The 22599-nt window shown below is 50.4% G+C and overlaps 1 protein-coding gene across 6 annotated transcripts in view; it reads right to left on the bottom strand.

The window, feature by feature from the left end:
• Nucleotides 1–1015: 1015 nt before the first annotated feature.
• NCAM1 (neural cell adhesion molecule 1) overlaps nt 1016–22599 on the bottom strand; it is a 79538-nt gene continuing 57954 nt past the window's right edge. For 2 of the 6 annotated variants that reach the window (XM_086861479.1, XM_086861478.1), the window contains 6 exons: nt 13849–13973; nt 12677–12857; nt 4837–5044; nt 3948–4064; nt 2235–2990; nt 1016–1200 (listed from right to left, as the gene is read on the bottom strand). In XM_086861479.1, coding sequence (XP_086717605.1) covers nt 1086–1200; nt 2235–2990; nt 3948–4064; nt 4837–5044; nt 12677–12857; nt 13849–13973 — 1502 coding nt within the window. In that variant the 3' untranslated portion in view covers nt 1016–1085. Of the gene's footprint in view, nt 1201–2234; nt 2991–3947; nt 4065–4836; nt 5045–9993; nt 10139–12676; nt 12858–13848; nt 13974–22599 lie in introns of those variants that run through there. The other 4 variants (XM_086861481.1, XM_086861480.1, XM_086861483.1 and 1 more) reach the window with 2 other exon arrangements.

The raw sequence follows: 22599 nt of genomic DNA, 5'->3' as shown, positions 1-22599 counted from the left end.
AAACGACTACTGTAAACATCCATGGTTGAAAATGTCTCCCTTTGCAAAGCAAGCATGCTGCTACCCTAGTGTCTACAGGACTGGATTGACTGAAAAACCAAAAAAAAAAAACAAAAAAAAAAGAAAAAAAGGAAAAAAAAAAGGCAGCTATTTTACACATCCATTTCAACACAACAAAAGTTTAAAAAATATCTGTCAATTGTAAACACTGGAAAGAACCAAAGTTGGCAAAACAAAAAGAAAATAAAAACAAAATTGAACGCAAAATTGAAAAAGAAATGTAAGAGTCTGAATACTGCAAATTGAAATACATCCCCCAAAGCTGCAATTTTGGCATTCTTCCTAAAAAACAGATAATAATCAACCCCAAATAAAGGTCTAACGTGGAGAGCAGGATTCAGTCACAAAGAGCTCGAGACACTTTGCATACTGACCAGATACAAGGTGAACAGAAATTATAACTTATTTATGAGGCTTTACATATTTCAAACTCGACTGAAAAGTATAAAAATAAATTGTGGACTTTGTTCTTTAAGCACCAGCCGTGCCCAGCAGCACAGTGGTTATCTCTGCTATACTAACAAAGGAAACAACAGGGTCTCTTTTCTTTTTTTTTCTTTTTTTTTTGTCTTTTTTTGTGGTTTTTTTTTTTGTGTCTAGCACTACCTTGATTTTGAGTTTCCCAACCACACTGCAACCAGCGTTGCAATGTCTGCTTGTTTGAATATACACAGGGCCAGCAGGGCCCTGATTTGGTGATGGGTTTAACCCTGTTTTTAACATGGTTTACTTTTTAAAAGCAAGTGCACAACGAATAGAACCTGTCTAGGAATCTCAACGAAACCAAAAAACAGAAATCAAAACCAAAAAAGAGAAGAAGAGAAAAAACAAAACAAAACAAAACAAAAAATAAAAAGGAAAAAAGAGACATTCCCTCCCTCCCCCCGTTTATGCATTTTTCTGGTTTGTTTGTTTGTTTTTCTTTTTTAAAAAAAGGCAACAGACACTAGAGGAATGAGATGGGTGTGTGGGTTGTGATTTCAATGCTCGGTGAAGGTTTCTGCCGTCCCCTCTGCCGGTGCTGATCATGCTTTGCTCTCGTTCTCGTTTGTTTGTGTGGCTTCGTTGGGCACCGTCTTCACTTCTGCTGGGGGGCTCTTCCTGTCCTGCACGGCGCCTTTGTCCTCTGCTGGCATTTTCCTGGGGAGGAGAACCAGAGGGACAGAGTTTAGAGGCACAGAAACGCGGGCTGGGCTCAGTTAGCCACGGGGGGAGGAGTGAATTAAGAGTCTGTGTGGGAACAACTCGCTTTGGGAGAGCAAAACCAGCATTTCCTGACGCAGGAATATGGAAAACCGAGCTCAGCTCCTCTGCCCTGGCTCATTCAGTTCTAGATTAACCAATTTTCGGCTTTTCCTGCCCTGGCTTTGCTCAGGGCTCAGCTGCAGGGCTGCAAAAAGGAGCAGCAAGGAAACCTCACACAGCTGCAGAAGGATTTGGCTTTGGCACCCAACTCCCTGATAATTCAGCAGCAATCCCATTTTTCTTTGTGCTCCTACAGACAGCCAGGCCTGAAATCCCCAGGATCCCAGAGAAAGGGGAGCACAGAGGACAGGAATTCTGTCCCAGACATCTTCACAAGCGTGAGGGAGGTGACAAGTGCCAGCCCAGCCAGAGCCCAACATCTGCAGCACAGCTGGGACCCTCCCCCAGCCCCCTGCTGCTGTTTTCTCTCTCCTGCCCAGCTCGGGGTGCTCCCCCCTGTCTCAGCCAGGCTCCTGCCAGCCTGGGGACAGCTCCAGAGGTTCCAGAGCTGGCACCCTGGCACTGCTTGTGCCCAGCCTGGCCCCCAGCGAGCCCCGAGGCTGCTCTGGCCTGCGGGAGATGGGATCTGGGGATCCAGAACCTCCTCACACCAAAAGCTCTTTCCACCAAACTGGACTATTTCTGCTCTTCTTTAGCAAAGAATAACCCAGGATAGACAAAGCTGCCCAAAAGCCTGAGGAACAACACATTTCTGATAAACTCCCAGCTTCCTTTCCTCTGCCTCCCTGGCACAGCCCATTCCTGCTCTCCTCCTGGCACCTTCCAACACCCCGTGGGCTCTGGGGTGAGGCAGCTGGCTAAGGAAACAGCGAGGTCAGTCAAGAGAACACCCAACAGAGGACACAGCACGAGCACCAGGGCACGAGGGACACAGCACACAACCAACACAAGAGTAAAGCTGGCCGTACTCGGTCTTTGCGGGGGCAGAGCCGTCTGCAGCGGCAGCAGCAGGCTCGGGGGCTTGCCCACCAGCCCCGCTGGCAGCAGGAGGAGAAGCAGTGCCAAGAGCTGCAAAAACATCCTTTGCAAGGTCAATGTCTGGTGGCTTGAAGGTCCCTTCGTCCATTTTAAAGTCCTCGTTCTGCGAGGGGTTGGCGGCGCTGCCCGAGGCAGCCTCGCTCTTCACGCTGCTCGGGTTCTTGGGGGTCTCTGCCGGGCTCTTGGCGGCGCTGGGCTGCACAGGCTCCTTCTCGGGGCTCTTGGCCACCTCCTGCTTGGGCTCCGAGGGAGCCGAAGGGCTGCTGAGGTTGGCAGGGCTGGGGGCGGCCGGCTTGTTCCCGGCTTTGGTGGCGTCGGCCGCGGCGGCGCTGGGGCTGAGCACGGCCTGCCCCGGCAGGACACTTGAAGATAAATTATTGGTGGCCGGAGCAGAGCTGGGGGGATCGCTGAGATCAACAAGAGGGGCCACTTTGGGGGCGGAGGAGGACGGCGGTGGCGACGCCGGGGCCTCGCCTTTGGCCGGGGTGGCCTGGGCCGGGGCGGCGGCGCTGGCGTCGGGAGCGGCCGCGGCCGGAGGGGCAATGCTGGAGGTGAGCGTGGTGGTCTCGCTGGTGGGGCTGTTCTGGGCCGTGGCAAAGGTTTCAGTGATAGTGTCAGAGTTAGTGGTGCCCGTGGTGACAGAAGGCAGCATGTCCTCCACGGTGGCCGCGGTGTCGGCGGGGTGCCTGCGAGGGGGACACGGGGACGAGAGAGAGAGAGAGGGAGAGAGGGAAAGAGAGAGAGAGAGAGAGACAATGAAGGCCCGAAGTGACAGCGGGGAGAGGGGCAGAGAGGGAGAGTGAGGACAGCACACACACATGACGTGGAGAGGGACTCAGGAGCAGAGATTGCAGAGGTCAGACATGCAAAGGGAGCGAGGCTGGGATGGCTCAGGATAATCAGGAAGAGCAAAAAAGCCAAGAGGACGTGACCTGCAGGAATGGCTCGTTCACGTGGGCTGAGGCAAATGGGATCCTGTCTGCTTGCAGAGACTCTTCTCACCTAAATCTCCTCTCAGCCTCTCGGTCATGACCTCTCCAGGCAGCTCTCTGCCAACTCCCCGAGCCTGTGGCCCTGTGCCACCTGCCACCAACACAGCACGGTGCCAGCGTGCACCCTGATCCAGCCCCTCACCTGTCCTGTCCTGTCCTGCTGCAGGTCTGTCTGAAGGCCTGCAGAGCCCCCAGCAAACCCCAGTTCCTGTTCTCACATCACATTACCACAGACTCAGGCCCCAGCTCAGCTCAGGCCTCCCCTGGAATGCTCAGCCTGGCCGTGACTCCAGCTGCAGGGCCCAGCTCCTGGGGAGGATCTCCCCCAGCTCTCACCCAGCACTGCTGGGACGGGGCTCGCTGCCAGCTGGGGCTCATTTTGCTCCGGATCCTTCGCAGTGCCCCCGGACAGAGCTGGATCTCCACACTGGACAGGCTGGCAGAGCCCTTCAGGAACCTCTGCTTCCTTCCCCTTTCCCTTCCAATGCTGGAAGCAGCAACCACTGAAGCTTGAGAGGAGGCACTTCCTCACTGGCACGTGGAGATTTTACCTTTCTTCCTCTCTTCCTGCCCTAACTCGTGTTCCTGAGGGATTAGGGCAGCTGAGGGCAATGCAGTGACCCTGTGCTAGGGCTGCCTAAGGCCACATACTCTGGCTCTGTCAGCGGGGTGGTCTCGTTGGGCTCCGTGTGCTTCCCCCCGTCGTGGTTGGGGGTCCTCTCCTCCTCCGTCCGCACCTCCACGATGGGCTCCTTGGACTCATCCTTCCTGTAACGAGGGAAGGGCAGTGAAGGCTCCTCCTGCAAAGACAGCCTCAAAACGGCCACGGGGACACACGGCCACGGGGAGAGCGGGGACAGCTCCCCGCGGCCACTGCTCCTTCCAGGCACTCCCTGGATGTCCAGCACGGGGTGTCCAGCACTGGAATGACTGGGATGTCCAGCACTGGGATGTCCAGAACTGGGATGTCCAGCACTGGGATGACTGGAATGACTGGGATGTCCAGCACTGGGATGTCCAGCACTGGGATGACTGGAATGACTGGTATGTCCAGCACTGGGATGACTGGAATGACTAGGATGTCCAGAACTGGGATGTCCAGCACTGGGATGTCCAGCACTGGGATGTCCAGCACTGGGATGACTGGAATGACTGGGATGTCCAGCACTGGGATGACTGGAATGACTAGGATGTCCAGAACTGGGATGTCCAGCACTGGGATGTCCAGCACTGGGATGTCCAGCACTGGGATGACTGGAATGACTGGGATGTCCAGCACTGGGATGACTGGAATGACTGGGATGTCCAGCACTGGGATGACTGGAATGACTGGGATGTCCAGCACTGGGATGTCCAGCACCTATTTGATGGCTACCAACAGGAACGAGACAAAAAGCCAGAGGAACAACTCCAGAACCTTCCTGCAGGCCCCAAGCAAACCCCAGCCCCCTCCCCAGGGAGATGAGGGACCCCTGCTCCCCGAGGCAGCTCCTGTCCTGCCAGGTGGGCACACAGGGAGGCATTTGGGGGCAGTACTCACGAGAAGGCCGCCTTCCCCTCCTCCATGTCCTTGCCCTTGGCCCCGGGGCCGGATTTGCCGCACAGGTTGACGGCGATGCACATGAGCAGCCCGCACTTGTTCAGGAAGTAGCAGGTGACATCCACGGCCACCAGCAGCGCCACGAAGACCACCACGAGGATGCCAATGATGGCAGCAGTGCCCAGGCCCGAGGTAGGGCTAGTGCTGGCTTCAGAGACCACGGGAGAGAAGAAGAGAAGGCGTTCGGGTTAAAATTTGAGGTTCTAGGGCTCAGATTTGGCTTAAGTTGATTTTTCGGGAAGTCCACCCTCTGTCAGCCCTGTGCCATAACCAGTGCTTTACCCTGCCCGAAAGGATGGACCTGAGGGGGCTCTTCCCATCCCTGGGAAGCAAACAGCAGAATCTCCTCCTGCTTCCCTCCACCCCCTCCTCCTCAAGAGGAAGGTCCAGAGTGGCTCTGGCACTGCCAAAGCCTGGCCCAAGGAGCAGTGGAAGCAAAGCCCAGACTCTGCAGCAGGATTTTTCCTGGTGGGATGCAAATCATTGGGTGACGGTGGTGGAACTGGGTTAAACCCTTCCCTGGGGCCCAGGTGAGACCCAGCTCTCCAGAACCTGCTCATGGCTCCCCAGCCCCTCACTGTCCCAGCCCCTGGAGCCCCAAACCCTTGGAATCTTTGCTTTGCAGACCCCCCAGCAGAGCCCCTCCATCCCCTCAGCCCCATTTATGTGGACAGGTGGAAAGAGCCTTCCCAGGGCTGCAGACAGAGCCACCCCCTCTGCCACGCATTTGAGAACCAACAGAGAGGGGCTGCTCCGTTTTGTGACCCCGAGATGGACCAAGGAATGCAGATTCCAGCAGGACAAGTACAGAGAACCCCTGAGAGGCACCTGACCAACACTTGGCATCACAGGTCCAGCCCCTGCCAGCAAGCTGAATAAAGACATGAATTAACCCCCCTCTGATGCCTGCAGGGAGTGAGGAGGATGTGGATTTTCCCTCTTCTGATGTGTTTGTGCTCCTGCAGCTGTCACCCCTCCCATGCAGGATCCCGGGATCAGACATCCCTGGGTGCCTCCAGAGCTGGAATTTTCCCCTTTTGGAACATTCCACTCACAGCAGGGTGTTGCTCTTTGCCTCCTCTCCCCTCCCCAGCTTTTCCAGGAGCTGTCACCCCCCCAGATTCCTGCTCTGACAGGCACAGACCCCTCTGCTCCCCTCCAGCCCTGCCCTGCTCCTCTGCCCTGGCAGGAGGATGATGGAGCTGGGGAGAACCAGGGCAAGCCTGCAGAGGGATGTCCCTGTTTTTGTGCTATTCTGGGATTTTACACCTCAGACAACGAAACTGGGCCGAGGTAATTGCCTGCAATTTGGGTTTCTAGGCTGGTAAGAGAGCCCTGCAATTTGCAGGAACTTTCGAACCTTTTCCATTAGCTGTGGTTTCATAAATCCCAATTCATGGTGTGAACTGATATTCCAAACCTCCCAGGGACTGGCAGTAAGGAAACATAATAAAAAAATCCTCCACGACCCCATGAACTTGGGAGGCTCTTGGTGTTGCCTTTCTTTTTCCTTGTAAAGGGAATTTGCTGTTCCTATAAAATGCAGGAACCACAGTGGAGATTATTCTTTTCACAGACTGTCCCATCTGATTAAATTTAATTGATCTACAAATACTTTCAAGAACCATTCCCCTCCATCCTGTAGCTGGATTTATGTTGTATTTAATGAAACTAATACTCAGACATCCCTGAAGGGTTTTCTGGGGCCTAAACCAACCCTGTGTACAAAAGAAACGTATAAATAAATGGGCTGTGGAGCAGCTGCTCCCACTGTGTGTATGAAATAAATGTAATAAACTGATGTTGGACATTTCTGACCTGATCCACGTCCAACCCTTTTGCCATTCTCAGGACTAAGAGGAACAACATTTCCCCCAGTTAAATAAGGAAACACAAACCATTAAAGAACTTCTGGAGTCCTTAATTCTAAAGAAGTGAAGAATTTATTAATTACAAATTACGTTTTTCCAACGGAAAACGAGCTTCCTGCAAGACTGGCTTTTCTAATCCCCCTCTTTTTACAGTGCACAGGAAAATCAGCCAGCAGTTTTATTTTCTGTACAAAAACTGCCCTGGCAGAGAGAGCTCAGCTGTGTCTTCCCAGAGGGGTCTCAGCTACACAATGTCCAGGCACAGGCAAAGAGACAAAAAGGATGGAGAGGAGCAGGAGGGACTCCAGGCATTTCAAAGGTCCTACAGGGTTTGGCAAAAGAAAGAAGAACGGACAAAACAAATAAAAATCCATTCTGTGCATCCAGCAGCAGAAGCCAGGAGAGAAGCTCTCTGCTCTCGGTGCACGCTGAGAAGTTCCCTCTGCACGAGGTTTTGCAGAGCTGCTCCCTCAGACACCCCCAGCTCACCCTGGGGACAGGGACCCTTCTCTGCCCGTGGCAGAAATCCACATTTCAGCATCTGTGAGGGAGCACACAGAGCCTGGGGCAGGGGGGATATCCCACAGCTCGCTGAATTCCTGCTGGAACCTCAGTGCTCTGCTCCTCCAGGCTCTGCTGTTTCCCTGGGACTGTCCTGGGGATGTCAGGGGATGGAAACACCCCAGAATGGGCTGGAAGGGACCTTAAATCCCACCCCTGCCATGTCCAGGGACACCTCCCACTGCTCCCAGCCCCGTCCAGCCTGGCCTTGGGCACTGCCAGGGATCCCAGCTCCTCTGGGAATTCCATCCTCCTCACCTTCACATGATCCCACCTAACCCTGCACTCTGTCAGTTTGAATCCATTCCCCCTTTCCTGTCCCTCCATCCCTTGGAAATAATCCCTCTCCCCTTTTCCTGTCAGCTCCTTCAGGTCCTGGAAGGTTGAGGTCACCCCAAAGCTTCTCCTCCAGGCTGAACACAGAATAACACCAAAATCCTCTTTCCTGGAATAAATCTGACCCCACTCCAGCAGCTCCAAGAGTTGGGAGAAGTTGTTTTAAATTAAAACCTTTTAGATAAAACCTTCATTTTATTCCCCAGCACCCTGGAGGTGCAGACACTTGCAGGTGGAACAGGGCGTTCTCAAACCTTCCTGCCCATGAAAACAGCCAAACAAATCCCTGACAAACAACTCTGAGAATGTGGAGGGGCTTTAAAAACGGTGCAAGGCTCTGCAGCCCCTCACACACACATGGGAACTGCAGCTGGCATGAAAATCCCAGTGTTTGAGCATCTCCTGCTTCCAGATCTGAATCTCTGCCTTTTCTAAAAACTCTATTTCAATTTTATTTTACTCACATCACAGCCTAGGACCTTGGACATGAGACCTGGAGGGTCTGACAGATCTGTGGTACCTGGTGTGTTACAAACCTGCAAAAAATAGTGCTAAAAACCCCAGTTATGCTCCTGATTTCTGCAAACAGGAAGAAGCACTTTTTGTCTGTGTCCCAAGCTGGATGGGCTCCTGACAGCTCTTGGGTTTGGGATTCATTTCAGCCCCATTCAGGATGTCTCAGCTGCTTGCTCTGCCTCAGAGAATCCTCTCCTGGGACAGAACCCCCTCCACAGGGGCTGCTCTCTCTCCACTCCACGCCACACCAAGTTAGAGAATTTTAGTAACTCTGATTTTGGTGAGAAACATCTCAGCCTCAGGCAGTGACCTCCCTCTGTGGGGAAAGCCACAAAAAGCTGATTCCAGATCTACAGCGAGCTCAGTTAATCCAGTTAGAGGGGAAATCACACCACTTCTCACACCATTTCTTAGCATCAGCATTATTTTGCTGCACTTCAGCAAACTCCAAAGCTCTCACAAAGTGTCTGCACTCTACAACAGAGTAGTAGAAATGAGAAATGAGGGGGTTTTGTTAAAAAATAATAAAAATCCACAGGCTTTTTTTCTGTGACACCTGCACCAAATTTTCATTTACAACCCAGACAGAAAAGTTCAGAACTGATAAAGAACGAGGTCTGAACAAACAGAGCAGAGCAGGAAAGGCAGAGTCAGACATCAGTGGGGACAGGATTTAGTTTGTCCCTGTGAGAATTCTGTCAGGAAGATGAATCCCACCCAGCTGGGAGGGTCTGAGACATTCTGGACACACAATTCAAGGGAGAGCTCCCTGATTTTAGGACAGCATCAGAGGGGATGGATTTCCTATCCCAATGGATTTCCTATCCCAAACACTTCATTGGGGTTGTTGTGTCAGATTTTTTGTGATTTTTTTGTGGTTTTATTTTTGTGCGGGGATGGGGAGTTCTGTTCTTTTTTTTTTTTTAAAGAAGCAAAGCAAAAAATCATCTGAATTTTGTTGAAGGAAATTGCCAGGATTTGATAACAGAGCTGGCTCTAGTGCACCAGTTTAGACCATGGATTAATCCTGTCACACGCACAGTTAACCAGGAATATTATTAAGGATCAGTAACAATAATTCTGCTGCTTGGGTAACTCCATCCAAGCTAAGATTTTTCTGTTAGAACAGCGAGGAAAGGGATTTCTCTGTGATAACACAGCAGTGGAAATCCAGGCAGCGTTAGAGAAGCATTGGGAATTTGTGTTCCAGGAGGAATCTGCACACGAGGGAGGGACAAGGAGTCGCCCAGGAGGAGAAGGAAAAGCAGCAGTGCCCCCAGTGTGATCCCAGCAGATGTTTCTAGTCAGACCAGCACAGCAGGAAAACCTTCCAGACATTTGAATCCGCATGCAAAAGCCCCCAGAGACATCTGGGCAATCAGCAGGATGGTCTCTGACAAATCTTCTCTTTCTTTTTACAGTCTGTGGGTTTGGGTTTGTGGATGGGGCCTCCTTTTGCACAAGATCAGCACCAGATGTGCAAAGAAATCAGTAAAAAGCAGGATCTTAAAGGCTTTCAGCATTGCACCTTCCTTTGATGAAAACAGCAAGCAAACAACACCAAAAAAAATCTTTCTTTACAGCCATTTAAAAGGGCAAATTCATTACAAGTAACAAAAAAAAAAATGTTAAAGAGAAAAAACTTGGCTTAAACCTTTTTTCCTTGTTACAAAATACTGACTCTTTCAAATTAAACATATTTTTTTAAGTGTTCTGCATTTGTTTCTTTTTTTTTTTTTTGTTTTGTTCTCTGAACTGACACGATCCTCTGAAGCAAAGTTATCTCCTTCCACACCTTGGTGGGACCCAGGCCTTCCCAAGCAAATATTGCTTTATTTGACTCTTTTTTTTTGTTTTTTTTTTTTTTTTGGAAAGTTTCTAACAGAGCAAAAGCAGAGTCACTGCAGAAAGAAGCAATGAGACAAAGGAGGACGACGTTGATGGACTTCCCAAGGTCGCTGCAGGCGCCAGACAATGGTTCCCAGGAGGGGGGAATATGGTTGTTTTAAAAACAAATTTGGTGCATGTGGCAAGCGTGGATGTTCCCCGTGAGATCCAAGGTGACCATGGATGACAGACATAGGAGAGGAATTGGGGGGAAAAAAGGGAGAGGGGAGGGAAAGAAAGGAAGAGAGGAAGAAAAAAAGAAAGAAAAAAAAAGAGAGAGAGAGAGAGAGAGAGAGAAAGAGAGAGAAAAATAGATAAAAAAAATTAGGTCATAAATACAGAAAACATAAGAATCAAAGGTTTATTTAATCTCGTAAATTAAAATGGCTCAGGGTTCAAGGAGCAGCACATTCACCACAAAAGGGGCAGAAGCTCAGCAAAGCCCAAAGCTGCAGAGCAGGGTCCAAGGCAGGGTGGGTGGGGTTTGCAAGCAAATGAGATTAAAAATGATGGGACAGAAGGGGCTCAGCGAGAGACAGGGAGATGTGTCTGGAGCCTGAGAGCACAGCCTTTAACAGGGAAAAAAGGAAAACAAGAAAAGCTTTGGTGCAGCAGAGAATCCACCTGCCTGTCCAAGCCCTTCCCCAAAGCCTGGATAAAAAATCCACATTATCCTGAAGGAGCACCAAGGTCTCAGGAATCCTCTGACTTTGCCATTCAGCCTCCCAGCTGCTCGGGAACCACTCCAATGCCAGTGTGATTATTATTATTATTATTATTATTATCATTATTGTTATTATTACTGAAAATAACACCCTTATCCTTCCAGCCACTCAGGCCTCTGCACAGGTGAGGGAAACAAAGGACTCCACACAATAAAAGCACATTTTCCTGCAGGAAATCCCTGGTTACTGCTGTCAGGCACAGCAATGGCTGTTACAGCACTGCCTCTGACTCCTGCACAGCTCATCTGAGAGAAAAACACAGAGATGCCAGATGTACAACGAGGAAAGGAACACACAGAGCCTCCTCCCTGCTGCAGTTTGCCAATAAAACCTGTGGGGCTGCACAGCAGAGGAAAAACCAACCTGGTCCCTGGAAATACTGGAAATATTTTCCCCAGTGTTTTCAGTCTGGGGCACCTTGGAAGGCCAAAAATGACAAAAAACCCAGGAGAACGAGTCACAAACCCAGCAAGAACCACGTCACTGCACAAGGACACAGCCCTTTCTGAGGAGCTGCTCAATTCCAGCCCAAAACTGCTTTTGTTTTGTGCAGCATTGGAGGGGCAGCCTCAGATCCCGGCCCCTCCTGTGCTTTACACCAAGCTAAGTGAGGAATAACCTCAGGGGGGCCAGACAAGTTTCACCCCTGGCAACAAAAACTGGGTTTTCCCTGGATTTTTGAGGGTCCTGCACGTGTTACATGGATTTAAAGGGCTCAGAGGGGGAGCAAGGATTAGAGCTGTTGAAAATGAGAAGCACAGAGTGAGGTGTTCAATGAGTTACTGAGGGTCCTTCCACCCAAAACTACGCCCTGGTCAAGCACCCCCAGCCTCTCCTTTGCCCCATCTCCCTCCTCCTCACTGCCAGTCCCACTTTTCCCACTTTTTCACCCATTTCTGTGCTCAACACCACGATCTGCCTCAGCCAAGGGGGACTGCAGCATTCCCACAGGGGCTGAGCTGTTCCCTTCAGCCAGGGAACGGGCACAGGGGAGCAGGGACTCAATTCTTGGGGAAAGACTGAAGGAAACTCGCTAGTTTCAAGAGAAAACATGAACAGAATGAAATCAGAATGAAATCCCTTCAGGATGGGCTGGCAGCACCAACCCAGGCTCAGCATCCCTGTCTTTAACCACCACAACTTCCATGTACAGCTACTCCAGCAATCCCATCCTCACATTTTGGTTGCTTTGTGTGGATTTCCCCCCCTTTTTTTTTAAATGTCCACATCTAGAAAAGAAATCCTAACTGTCCTTTCAACAGATTGCCACAAACTGCTCAATTTCAGTTTCCCAGCTGAGAGTTCTGCTTGGTTTCTGCAGGAATTGTTCTTATCCCTCACTTTATGAGCACACTAATAAGTACAGTCTGTTTTAATTGCTTCCAGCAGCATCCTGAAGCCTTTGAGTTGCTTTTTTCCTAATGCCCTCCTCAACACTGGATTGTGATGACTGTCATTTGGTAATTTGAACTGAAAAATGCTCAAAGAGAGATTTTCACTGCCTTCCCATCCAACTGCCAGCAAACTCCTGGTGCTTCCATTCCTCCAAAGATGGACAAAGAAGCAGGGAGGGAGATTTGGGAAACCTGCCTTGTGAAAAGCAGAGCTGAAGGGCGTAAAACAGGAATTCCACTTTCTGCTCTGGGAAAGCTTTTCCTACCCAACACAAGAAGCCAACACCCCCTGGGAAGAGCCAGGCAGGGATTTGCCAGGGAGCACTCCCACATACCTGCCACAGGTATGCACACAGCCACGACCCTCAGCTCGGGGTGGGGGACCAACCATGAGAGGATGGGCTTCAAGCAAGCGAGCTGTCAGGGTTACTGGGGCACATTAGGGCGGCTGTGTGGCATTAATGGGCAGGAGGAGGCAGAGCAGCGGTACCTGGGATGACGGTGGGCTGTGCCGAGGTGCGGAAGGCGTAGTGGGCAGGTTTGGATTTGCCCTGCTGGTTCTCAGCTATCACGTACACCTCGTAGTCGGCGTTCCAGTCCAGAGATTTCAGCATCACGTGGTCGCTGCCCGACGGCAGCCGGATCTCGGGCTTCCACTCCGAGGAGTGCTTCTGCAGGGAGGGACAGAGCACAGCTCGCCTCAAGGTTCAGCTTTTGTGTTTCCCTGGCTCTGCACTGGGAGCTGACTCTGAACTCCACACAAAGTGTCAGCCAGTTCTCCTCACAGCTCAGGCACACACAACAATCCTTCCCCAGCCCCACAGCCAAGGGCAGCGCTGCAGCTCCAGCCCCAAAAAGCACAAGCAGCAGGGAATTGAGGAGAGCAATCTGGGAGGATGGGACTGCATCACCTGCAGCTGCAATTGCACAATTCACCCCGAGATGGAAATGGACCAGAACTGATCCAAGTGTGAAACTCCTGAGCCCGGGCCCATCTTGGGTGGCTTGCACTGCCCAAGGTGATCCTTGGAAGGGCTTTTAACAAATCCCACCTTTATTCCTTTGCTCTGCTCCAGGAGCGTCATGAGGCATCAGCCAGGGCCAGGGGCACCCCAGGGGCTCAGCAGCGCTGTCACCCCACACAGACACCCCCAAAGGGTGTCACAGCACAGGGCCAGGCTCTGTTCCGTGTCACAGCATGAGGAGCAGTGGCCACCAACTAAAACACAAGTTCCACCCCAATATGAAGAAGAATTTCTTCCCATGGAGGGTGGCAGAGCTCTGGAACAGGCACCCACGGAAGGTTTCCCTCTCTGGAGACATCCCAAACCCACCTGGGCACGTCCCTGTGGAGCTCCCTCCAACCCCAGCTATTCTGGGATTCACTGACACCATCACATGCTCTTGGGCACAGAGGGTGAGATGCCAAAGCAGCCTCTCTCCTGCTCAGAACCCTGTTCTTTCTGACAAGAAATCCCCTCACCTCCTCCTCTCACTTCTCCCCACCACTAAACTATTTTCAGAGGGCAAAAGCTGCGAGTTGTGCCAAAGTGCTCCCTGACATCTCAGCACTCCCATTTAAAGCAGGGGAGTGACAGAGGTTTCTCTGCTGACTGCAGCCCCTCCCTGAGCCCAGGGCAGCCTGGGCTGTGCCACACTTACAGCTTTGTACTTGATCAGGTAGTGCCTGATCGGGGAGCCACCATCGTCCTGCTTGATGACGTTCACTTTGATGGAGTTGCCATCTTCTCCTATGTGACCTTCCAGCTTGGGGGCACTGGGTTCCCCTGCAACAACATTCAGGGTTACTTGTGGAAAAAAATAAACAGGCATTAGCAAGGAAAAAGTGCTCATAACAATCACAAGAACGCTTTATTATCCTCAGCTCGGGGTATGAGCTGACCCAGACACAGAGGGCACCGTGTGTCTGAGGGAAATATTTGCCACACCCAAGTATTCCTTGCATTTGAAACACCAAATTTCCATTTTTGCATGTGCTGGAATGGAGTCAGAGTGACAAAGATCCCCCCTCCCCAAGAAAATCCCAAAGCAACGAGGAATTCCTCGCTGCTTTTGTTGTAGGAACTGCTGTGAAACACCTGGCAAGCTGCTCCTGTGGGATGGGATGTGAAGAGCACCACTGAAAAGGACCTTGTGCCCCTCAGACAGACCCAGGGCTGCACTCTGAATTTGTTTAGGGCTTTCTGAGCTGCTAGACCACTTAAATGAGAGAACACCTGAACAGAACCCCAGAGCACATCCCCTCATTCAGCCTGCAGCAGTGGAACTCCAGTGGATACTGGAGAGAGATTCAGAGAAACCCCTTCACTCTTCTGGAATAACCATTTTTTGGAGAAAAAGGCTATCATTTCCCAAAGTGTACCCTGCCACCAGCAGGAAATGGAAGTGTCCCTTGCTCCTGCAGGGCACACTGACTCACAAGCCCAGCTCCCACACTGCTCCTCCTACCCAGTCCCTCGGAGGATCCCAATCCCACCCTGAACCTCTGCTGGAAAAGCCAAATGCAGAAGGTCTGATGCCAGATTCACAGCCCTGGATCTGTGTCCAGCTCCTCATGGGCAGCACAGGCACTCCTGAGTGGCCACAGGAAGCTTCACCTTCCAACATCCTTCCAAAGTTCATCTGCAGAGGAATTTGAAATCCTTTCCCTCCCTCCTCCCTTTCAAAGGAACAGGAGCACAATTTTTTGGTGAAATACCAATGGGAAAGCCTGGGCTGAAACTGAGATTTAAGATGAATCCCACTTTGCTGCACTGTTCCCAGAAGGGAATCAATCCCACTCCAGGGGTGTGGGACACCCACATTTGTGTTTAACAACACAGCAACTCCTCTGACGGATGTGGAGAGGCAACACTCCTTTATTCCAGGTCACATTTCGCTTTTCCAAATCCTCTCCTCTGCCTTTATCCCCTTATTGCAAGGCTCCCACACCCCCTGGACGTTCCAGCTGTGGATTCCACCCTGGGACAGCTTTCTCAGTCTACACTGAACATGAAAAGGTGACACAAGTGTGGTTTAAGGCACAAATAAACAGGAAAACTTCATCCTCACCTGGGCATACTGAACACATCAGTTAAACAAGCAATGATGTTATTTTCCTCAATCCCAAAAGACAAACACCACACAAAGCCCCTGCCTTTGACTGTGGAGCTGTGTGGCAGGAGCCATTCTGCAGGAAGTGTCCTGGACAGTCACCAGGAATTCCCAGCAGCAGCAGCAGCAGCAGTGCCTGGCTCTGTCCCTGTGCCCCAAAACAGCTCCCAGGGGCAGCCCTGAGCCCCCTGAGCCTCCCCAGAGCAGCAGAGCCCCATCCCTGCCCTCCCTGGGCACAGGGACACAAGGAGAGCAGCGTCTCCCTGCTCCCTGCCCAGCCTCACAGACAATCAGTAACGAGGACAGAGATCTCCGAGTGCCGAGGGAACGCTGCACCTACACAACCTTTTATCTAACACAGCCTGGAATCTTGTTCCCAGTGATTGAGCACCAAGACTCATAAGAACATCCTTTGAAAAGATGCTTATTCTCCATTTTAAATGTCAGAGATGCTGCTGTACTTTGCACACAGCCGTTCCCATGATTAATTACCCGCTCAGCTGAAACTTTTCTTCCTTTTCTTCACTTTGAATTATCTAATTTCTAGCTCCTGATTCATTCCTTCCTCCCCCCAATAGTTTAAATTCATTTCTGCTCTGAGAAACATTTCCCTTTAAAGAAGAGAATGCTCCTAAGTGCTGAAAACCAACAGGTGGAGCAGTGCAAGCCCTGGTAAAGCACAGTTTTCTCTCCAGAAATGTGTGTTTATTTCATTTATCTCAAGCAGGTGGATGCAATCCAAACACAGGGCTGTAAAATGAAAACTGGGTTAGTGTGTCAAACAGAGGAGGAAGAAGTTTAGTGGGAAAAGTTTAGTCCAGCAGAATCAGCAACCCTACAATGAGTGAAGATGTGAGTAGCTGGAGAGAGAAGGTGGTCAGCAGGAGAAGGGGCTCATGCTCAGACATGCAGAACAGCACGGCAGGGGTGCTCCATGCCAGGGCAGAGTTCAGCCTGTCCCACCCTCCTGAGCCCTTCCCAACCTTTAAACCAGGGGAACCCTTTGAGGACCCCACATGCTGCTGCTGCTGCTTGGCTGGGTGACAGCCAGCAGCTCCACAGAGCCCAGATTTCAAATCAAATATCATCAAATATCATCAAATATCTGATTTAAATCCTCTCTGTGCAGGAGGGACGCAGGACCTTGTGCTCCTGGTGGTGATGCCGAGGGACTGAGGCTCAGCCATGCCCAAAATTCCCCCCAGGACACTTCTTTATTGTGTTTTTCAGAGGGTGCCACAAGCACCAGGAGTGGAAGCAGCTTGAGGTGGGGAGAAAAGAGAAAATTAAAAATCAGCACTTTAAACTGAGCTTAAATCCTTGCCCAGCTGGCAGCAAGGAAAGATCCTGCTCCCTGTGCTCAGAGAGGAAGACTGGAAAATTCTGCAGCAGAGGAAGGAGGAAAAGGCTGATTTCTGCCATCTTTGAGCACCACATGAACTGGGAACAGACACCAGGGAGAGCCTCCAGGAGGGGAAAACCAGAGCAAGAACGGGCTGGGGGTCGGGGTGCACATGAGGGGAGCAAACACCAGCAGCAGAAATAAGGAACACAAACAGAACGTGCAGAAACGAGACAGGCACGCCTCCCATCCTCCTGGAATTCCAGCAGAGAGGGAAGAGAGCAGGGCAGGGGCTCTTCTGTGCATGCACTCATGTGGGAAGGTTACTGGTGTTAGTTTTGTTTTCCTGGCAAACCCCAGCCTGAATCCTTTCCTGGGGGTGATCCCAGACAAAAAGGTGATTCCAGAACTCCTGGATTGTAAAAAGCCAATTCCTGCCTGGTTCTTACAGTTCCTCCTTTGGCTGGGGCAGCAGAAAAGCAGGAGCTTCCCTCCCTCCCCCCGCTGAGACTGTGCACAGAGCGAAGTCATAAAAATCACAGGAATTGTTCCTCACCACCCCACACTTTGCTGGAGGCTGATTCCATCTCCACAAAGTGCCAGGGTCAATCATTTGCTTCTTGATTTGCTGGGGATCCTGTGAGCTGAGCTCAGGTTCAAGCCTTGCCAGGCTCCCAGAGCCTCCGTGGGAGGAACGAGGGGCTCTGGCAGGAGAAGAGCAGCAGCACCTCTGGTGAGAACTGTGTGAGGTCTGGCTCCCCCCAGGAACCCTGGGTGTGCTGTTTCACAGGATTTATATCTAGAATTTCACACAGAGAGAGGATTTTATAGTAGCATTTTACAGAGAGGGTATTTCATAACACAGCTCTCATCCGAGCTACGCTGAAGTTTTACTCACAATATTTATTTCTTAAATCAAATTGTGCCATACTCCAAATAATCAGATTTCAAAGAACTCAGGATTATTCTGGAAGGCAACTAAACACGTGCAGTGTGGCTGTGTGCACATATCTCTATATAAATGTGTATTTTATAGGGTCCAAATGCTGCTAAAGCAACAGGAGAGAGGCTGCTCCCAGAATCCGAGCCCTAATCTCCCATCAAATTCGAGTCTGTGCTTGGTACCCTGAGAGGCAAAAGGATTTTTGGCCTCTGGTGTTAATTCCAGAGGATTTTTAGCACCTTCCTAGGAGAGTTCCTTGCTGGACTCTGAGAATGAAGAAGCAAATGACTGAGCCAGGTGATTTTTTTTGGTTGGTTTTTCCCCAGCTCAGCGCAGAGGACTGAAGTCGAGTTCTTCCCATGCAGAAAGTGATGAGCAACTCTTCCAAAAAGGCTCGGTTGGAAAGGATTTTTCTTTTAATTTTTCCTTTCTTCTTCTTCTTTTTTTTTTTTATTTTTTTATTTTTTTTTTTGGAATTTGGAGATCCCAGAGGGGAATCCTCACCCCAAAAATCTAGGCAACCAATCAGAACAAAGTTATTTTACCTTCTGTTCACCAGCGAGGACGACATCATCAGCACCATGCAAGCCACATGACAAATTCACATGATACGCACGCACATGAGTTTGGTTGAAAGGAAAGTGGAGGAGGTCACATGGAAAATACAAAAAAATTAAAAAACTGATGTAAACAATGGGCAAGGGAAAAAAATCAACAACAGAATTACAGAGTAAATAAAAATAGGAGCAAAATTAAATTAGCCAGCATATATCAGAAACACTGGGGGGGGACAGTAAAATCGCCTGGAAAATAAGAATATTAAACCACAGCAAGCACTGAGTTATGGCCTTGTGTTAGGCACAGCTGCGTCACTGCTTAGTCATACAAAGAACAAAAGGGACAAAAATCATTGTAGTGTGTGCCAGGACTGCTGGAGGAATCCACAAAACTGCTGGGAAGAAAAAGGGAATATTGTTATTCCGAGGCAGCGGAGGTGAAAGGGTCAGAGCAGCCCAAAACGAGGACAAACCTTGGCTCCCACACTGGGGTGTCCTCCCTCTGCAGCACAGACCCCTCAACAACAACAACAACAAGTGCACAAGAGAAAATCCTGCTGAGGGGACGTTCCAAGGACACTTTTCCAGGCAGGATTTGGGGTCGGTGGGAGCCAGGCAGCAGTGCCACCGAGGGGAGGGGGTGAGCAGGGGGAATCCGTCCCCAGCAATCCCAAGGACAGGGAATCCATCGGCAGCGGGGCCCAGGCAAGGCAGCAGCTGCTGGGAGAGATGGAGGAGTGCAGGGAGAGGGGCAGGGAATGAGGAAAAATCAGCTGCCAGCCCGGAGCAGAGCACTGAGCCCAAATTCCCTTCCCAAATCACTCTGTAACTCGCATTTCTCACACCCTGTGTGCCTCTGTCTCGTCCTAATGAGGCTACTCCACAGTGCTCTGTTAATTTGATGTATAGAGAATTAAACCTTTAATCTTTTGGGTGCTTGTCTGTGACAAGATTAAGGACAGACCATTACCGGGGGAAAAACTGACGGCACAAAATGTAAAATCCATTTGTTACAGCCGAGCCCTCGATCCATTCTCCTCAAACACAGGCTCACAGAACTCTGGGCACTGGGAAGGAAAGGAGGGAGGTGTAAGAGTTCCTGTGAGACTGCCTGGAAGGAAAATCCGTGTCTTCTGGTCAGGAGGAAACATCTCCCAAACTCCAGGGAGCTCAACACAACCTGAGATTTCAAACCAGGCTGCCTGTCCTCATGAGAGGAGCTTTAGGTGAAGATCAAGGGCAGAGTTAGCAGCATAAATAGAATAAACTGGTTTGGGGATGGAAGGAACCTTAAAGATTATCCAGTCCTAGGCAGAGGCACTTTCCACTAGACCAGGCTTCTCCAACCTGAAAAAAAATCCCTTTTTCCAAGTGAGCTCAACCATTGCAAGGCAAAACAGGTCCCAGAGTGGAGAGAGCTGCAAGAAAAACATCAAGACTGGTACAGAACCATTTCCTGGAGCGAGCTCAGAGGGTTAAACCCAAGGAGAGACATTCCCAAAGCCTCTCCACGCCCAGAGACATCTCCCCCATGCCACCCAAACCCCGGAGAGGCAGTGAGGAGAGCCCTGCAGCCTCATTAGCTTTCTGTCCCTGCCTCTGTGGTGCCACAGAGCAGCTCCTGGTCCCTAATTGCTGCTGGTTTCATTCACTGCACCCCCGAGGTGAGGCCAGGGGAGAGCACAGATCATCCACAGCAGCAGCAGTAATTAAATGATGCAGAGCTGGAGGAGCAGCTGCCCCGTGCCAGTGCCCTTCCTCTGCTGCTCAATTCCTCATTTCCACGGGCTGCAGCACGGCCCAGAATACAAATGTGGGCAGCATTTGCATACAGGGAATGTACACACAAATCCCAGCTCCAGGTGGAAAGGGAAACCTTCACCCTCCTCCTCCTCCTCCTCTACACACAACCCCCACGCCAACAAATCTGGGGGAAATGTTTATCATTAATTAGCTCTTAGGAGCTTTTCTGGGTAAAGATTTATATATATTTTTTAAGAACAAACTGTTGTGTAAAACATGAACCCAACGTTTTCCCTCTGAGGGAAGCTCTCTCCAGCCCACACATGAGCAGCCAGAAGGGAGTCTCTGCCTGCCAGGGAATAAAAGATGATGAGCAGACCCTGCCCTTCACCCTCTCCAGGCCTGCTGGGAATTAAAAGGTCTCTTCAGGGATTTTCAGATATAAAAATTATAAATTTAAAATAAAAAATAATAATAAAATAAAAATTACTGTACAAGGAGCACGCTGGCTGTGCCCACTGGCAGATATGGGACATTTAAAGCCTCGTGTAAGACCGTGCAACGTGCCAGTCATAAATGCAGTGTTAATTATAACTAATTACAAATTAATTTGCTGGCCATACTCTCCTTCTAGCCCAGCCCACAAGACAATCCCACACTTCATGCTTTTAGTGTTTTCCTTTCAGGAAACCATTCCTAACCCACTCAGGTGAACCCCTCAGTTAGCTCACATTCCCACAGACACACTTTTTATTATTGCAAATCACCAGGAGAGCACTTGGCTTTGCAGAGATCATTAATTATGCAAAACACACACATGCACCAGGTAAATGAGGATCTTCACTGAGTGCTTCTCCTCTCCCTTGACCACCCAACCAAGGGAGCCTGAACCCAGCTCCCATCACAGATAGGGAATTTTTTGGAAGCCTCTTTAAAGATAAGCAGGGCCCTGGAATCTCTCCTGCAGGCTATTGTGTCTCCTCATTCTCCCAGCATCCAATATCCCTTTTTTGCCTCATTTTGGCCCCAACCTGCCCATTAATGGAATATTTGGGAGGCCTCCAGGGGCAGTTCCTGAGGAGATCTGAGCCCCTGCTTGCTGCCACCTCCCTGCACAACACCCAGGAACACAGAGAGAGGAGGAAAACAGGGCTAAAAACCCTAAACAAGTGAACACCTCAGGAAATAAATGGGTTTGTTATTAGGGAGAGAAGCCTGCACTCCCCAGAGCACAGACTGTGCCAGCACTGACACCAAGACTTCCAGGGCAGGAGGACAAGGAATGTCTTTGCTTCCAAAAGTCCTGGGAAGAACCCAGCAGGAGGGACACAAACTGGGAGGGATTTCTCTGTTGGTCCCCACAAAACCTTTACAACCAAAAGAATTCTCAGCGCTGTGCCTCAAACGGGCAGGGACACGAGAAGGGCAAATCCGACCTTGGGAAGCTGCAGAGCAGCTCCAGGCAGAGATTTGGGGTGGGAAAAGCCCTGCAGGGAAGCAGGGAAGCATCCAGGGCTGTTAGAAATGCATCACACTCGTGAGGAGCTCGTGCAGAGCACACGGGAGCAAAGCCCCTGCCGTACTCACTGTGAGCCAAACGAGAGCTGGGGGCAGCAGCACTGGCTGAAGGAAGAGAAATCAGGTGAGCAAAGGGAGGGCATCCCTGGAAAATGCTGCCAAAAACCAGGAAATGAGGAGATTTGGAAGGTGGGAGGTGATTTTAGTGTTGGTTTGTTGGCCTGGGGGTTGGTACACGGAGATATTTTGGTAGCAGCCGCACACGCACACTCTGGGGGTTGAACATTTTTTTGGGTTCAATCCCCTCCCCTGCTCTCCAGGCTTCAGATTTGTGAGGAAAAGGCAATGAAGAAAAGCAGCAAATGGTTAAAATGAAAATACGAACCCAGGTCAACTCAGACACTCTCCCAACCTCCAGAATTCTCATCTGTGCCACTATAATCCATAATTATCACTAATTACCTCATGGAGAAGCCCTCTAAGATAGACAGAAACTTTCTTTTTGAGGGAAGTTAAATAAATCAAAATGACTTCAGACTTATCCCAGCAGGCATTAAAAATGGTGTCAGGTTTTACATCCAGACAGAAACTTTAAATAATAGGGCAAGGAAAACAAGTGTCTTTGGTTAATCTGAGCAGTAAAATTCCTAAAACATCTCTGTGACCTTCAAATCACACTTGAAGGGACAAAAATCCTTCCTGCCCACAAAGAGGTGATGGAATTCCAGCAGAGATGGAAAAAAAATGAGTTTTTGTGGTGCCATTTCCTCAGTCAGGTTCTGAGATGGGCTCTGGGAAGGAGCAGAGAGAATGGGGGACACAGGATGATCCCAGCTGCAGGGCTTGGAGAGCAGGATGGATTTGTGAATGAAAAATGAGTTAAAGGAGGGAGAACTGGAGCTGGGGAGCACAGAGTGACTGACAGCCCACTGCCACGTGAAAATACAAGGAATAAAGCCAAAGGCTCCAGTCCAGAAGTGCTGGAATGTTCTGCACAGCACCCACTGTCCCCAGGTGATGGCCACGAGGCTGCAGCACAGCTTTTCAGGCTCTTTCTCCTCTCTTCCCAACTGGATTTTCCCCCATTTCCTGCAGCCCTGCTCTCCCAGGGATTCTTCATCCCCAATCCTCAGCCTGAGCCCCATCATCCTCACTAATGTTCCTGCAATTAACGGGCTCCCAACAAGCTCAGACTG

Source organism: Cyanistes caeruleus, chromosome 23 (genome assembly GCF_971803275.1).
Source record: "Cyanistes caeruleus chromosome 23, bCyaCae1.hap1.1, whole genome shotgun sequence".
Lineage (NCBI taxonomy): Eukaryota > Metazoa > Chordata > Aves > Passeriformes > Paridae > Cyanistes > Cyanistes caeruleus.
Note: the sequence above shows the minus strand (reverse complement) of the source record. Positions and strands in the feature narration are given on the sequence as shown.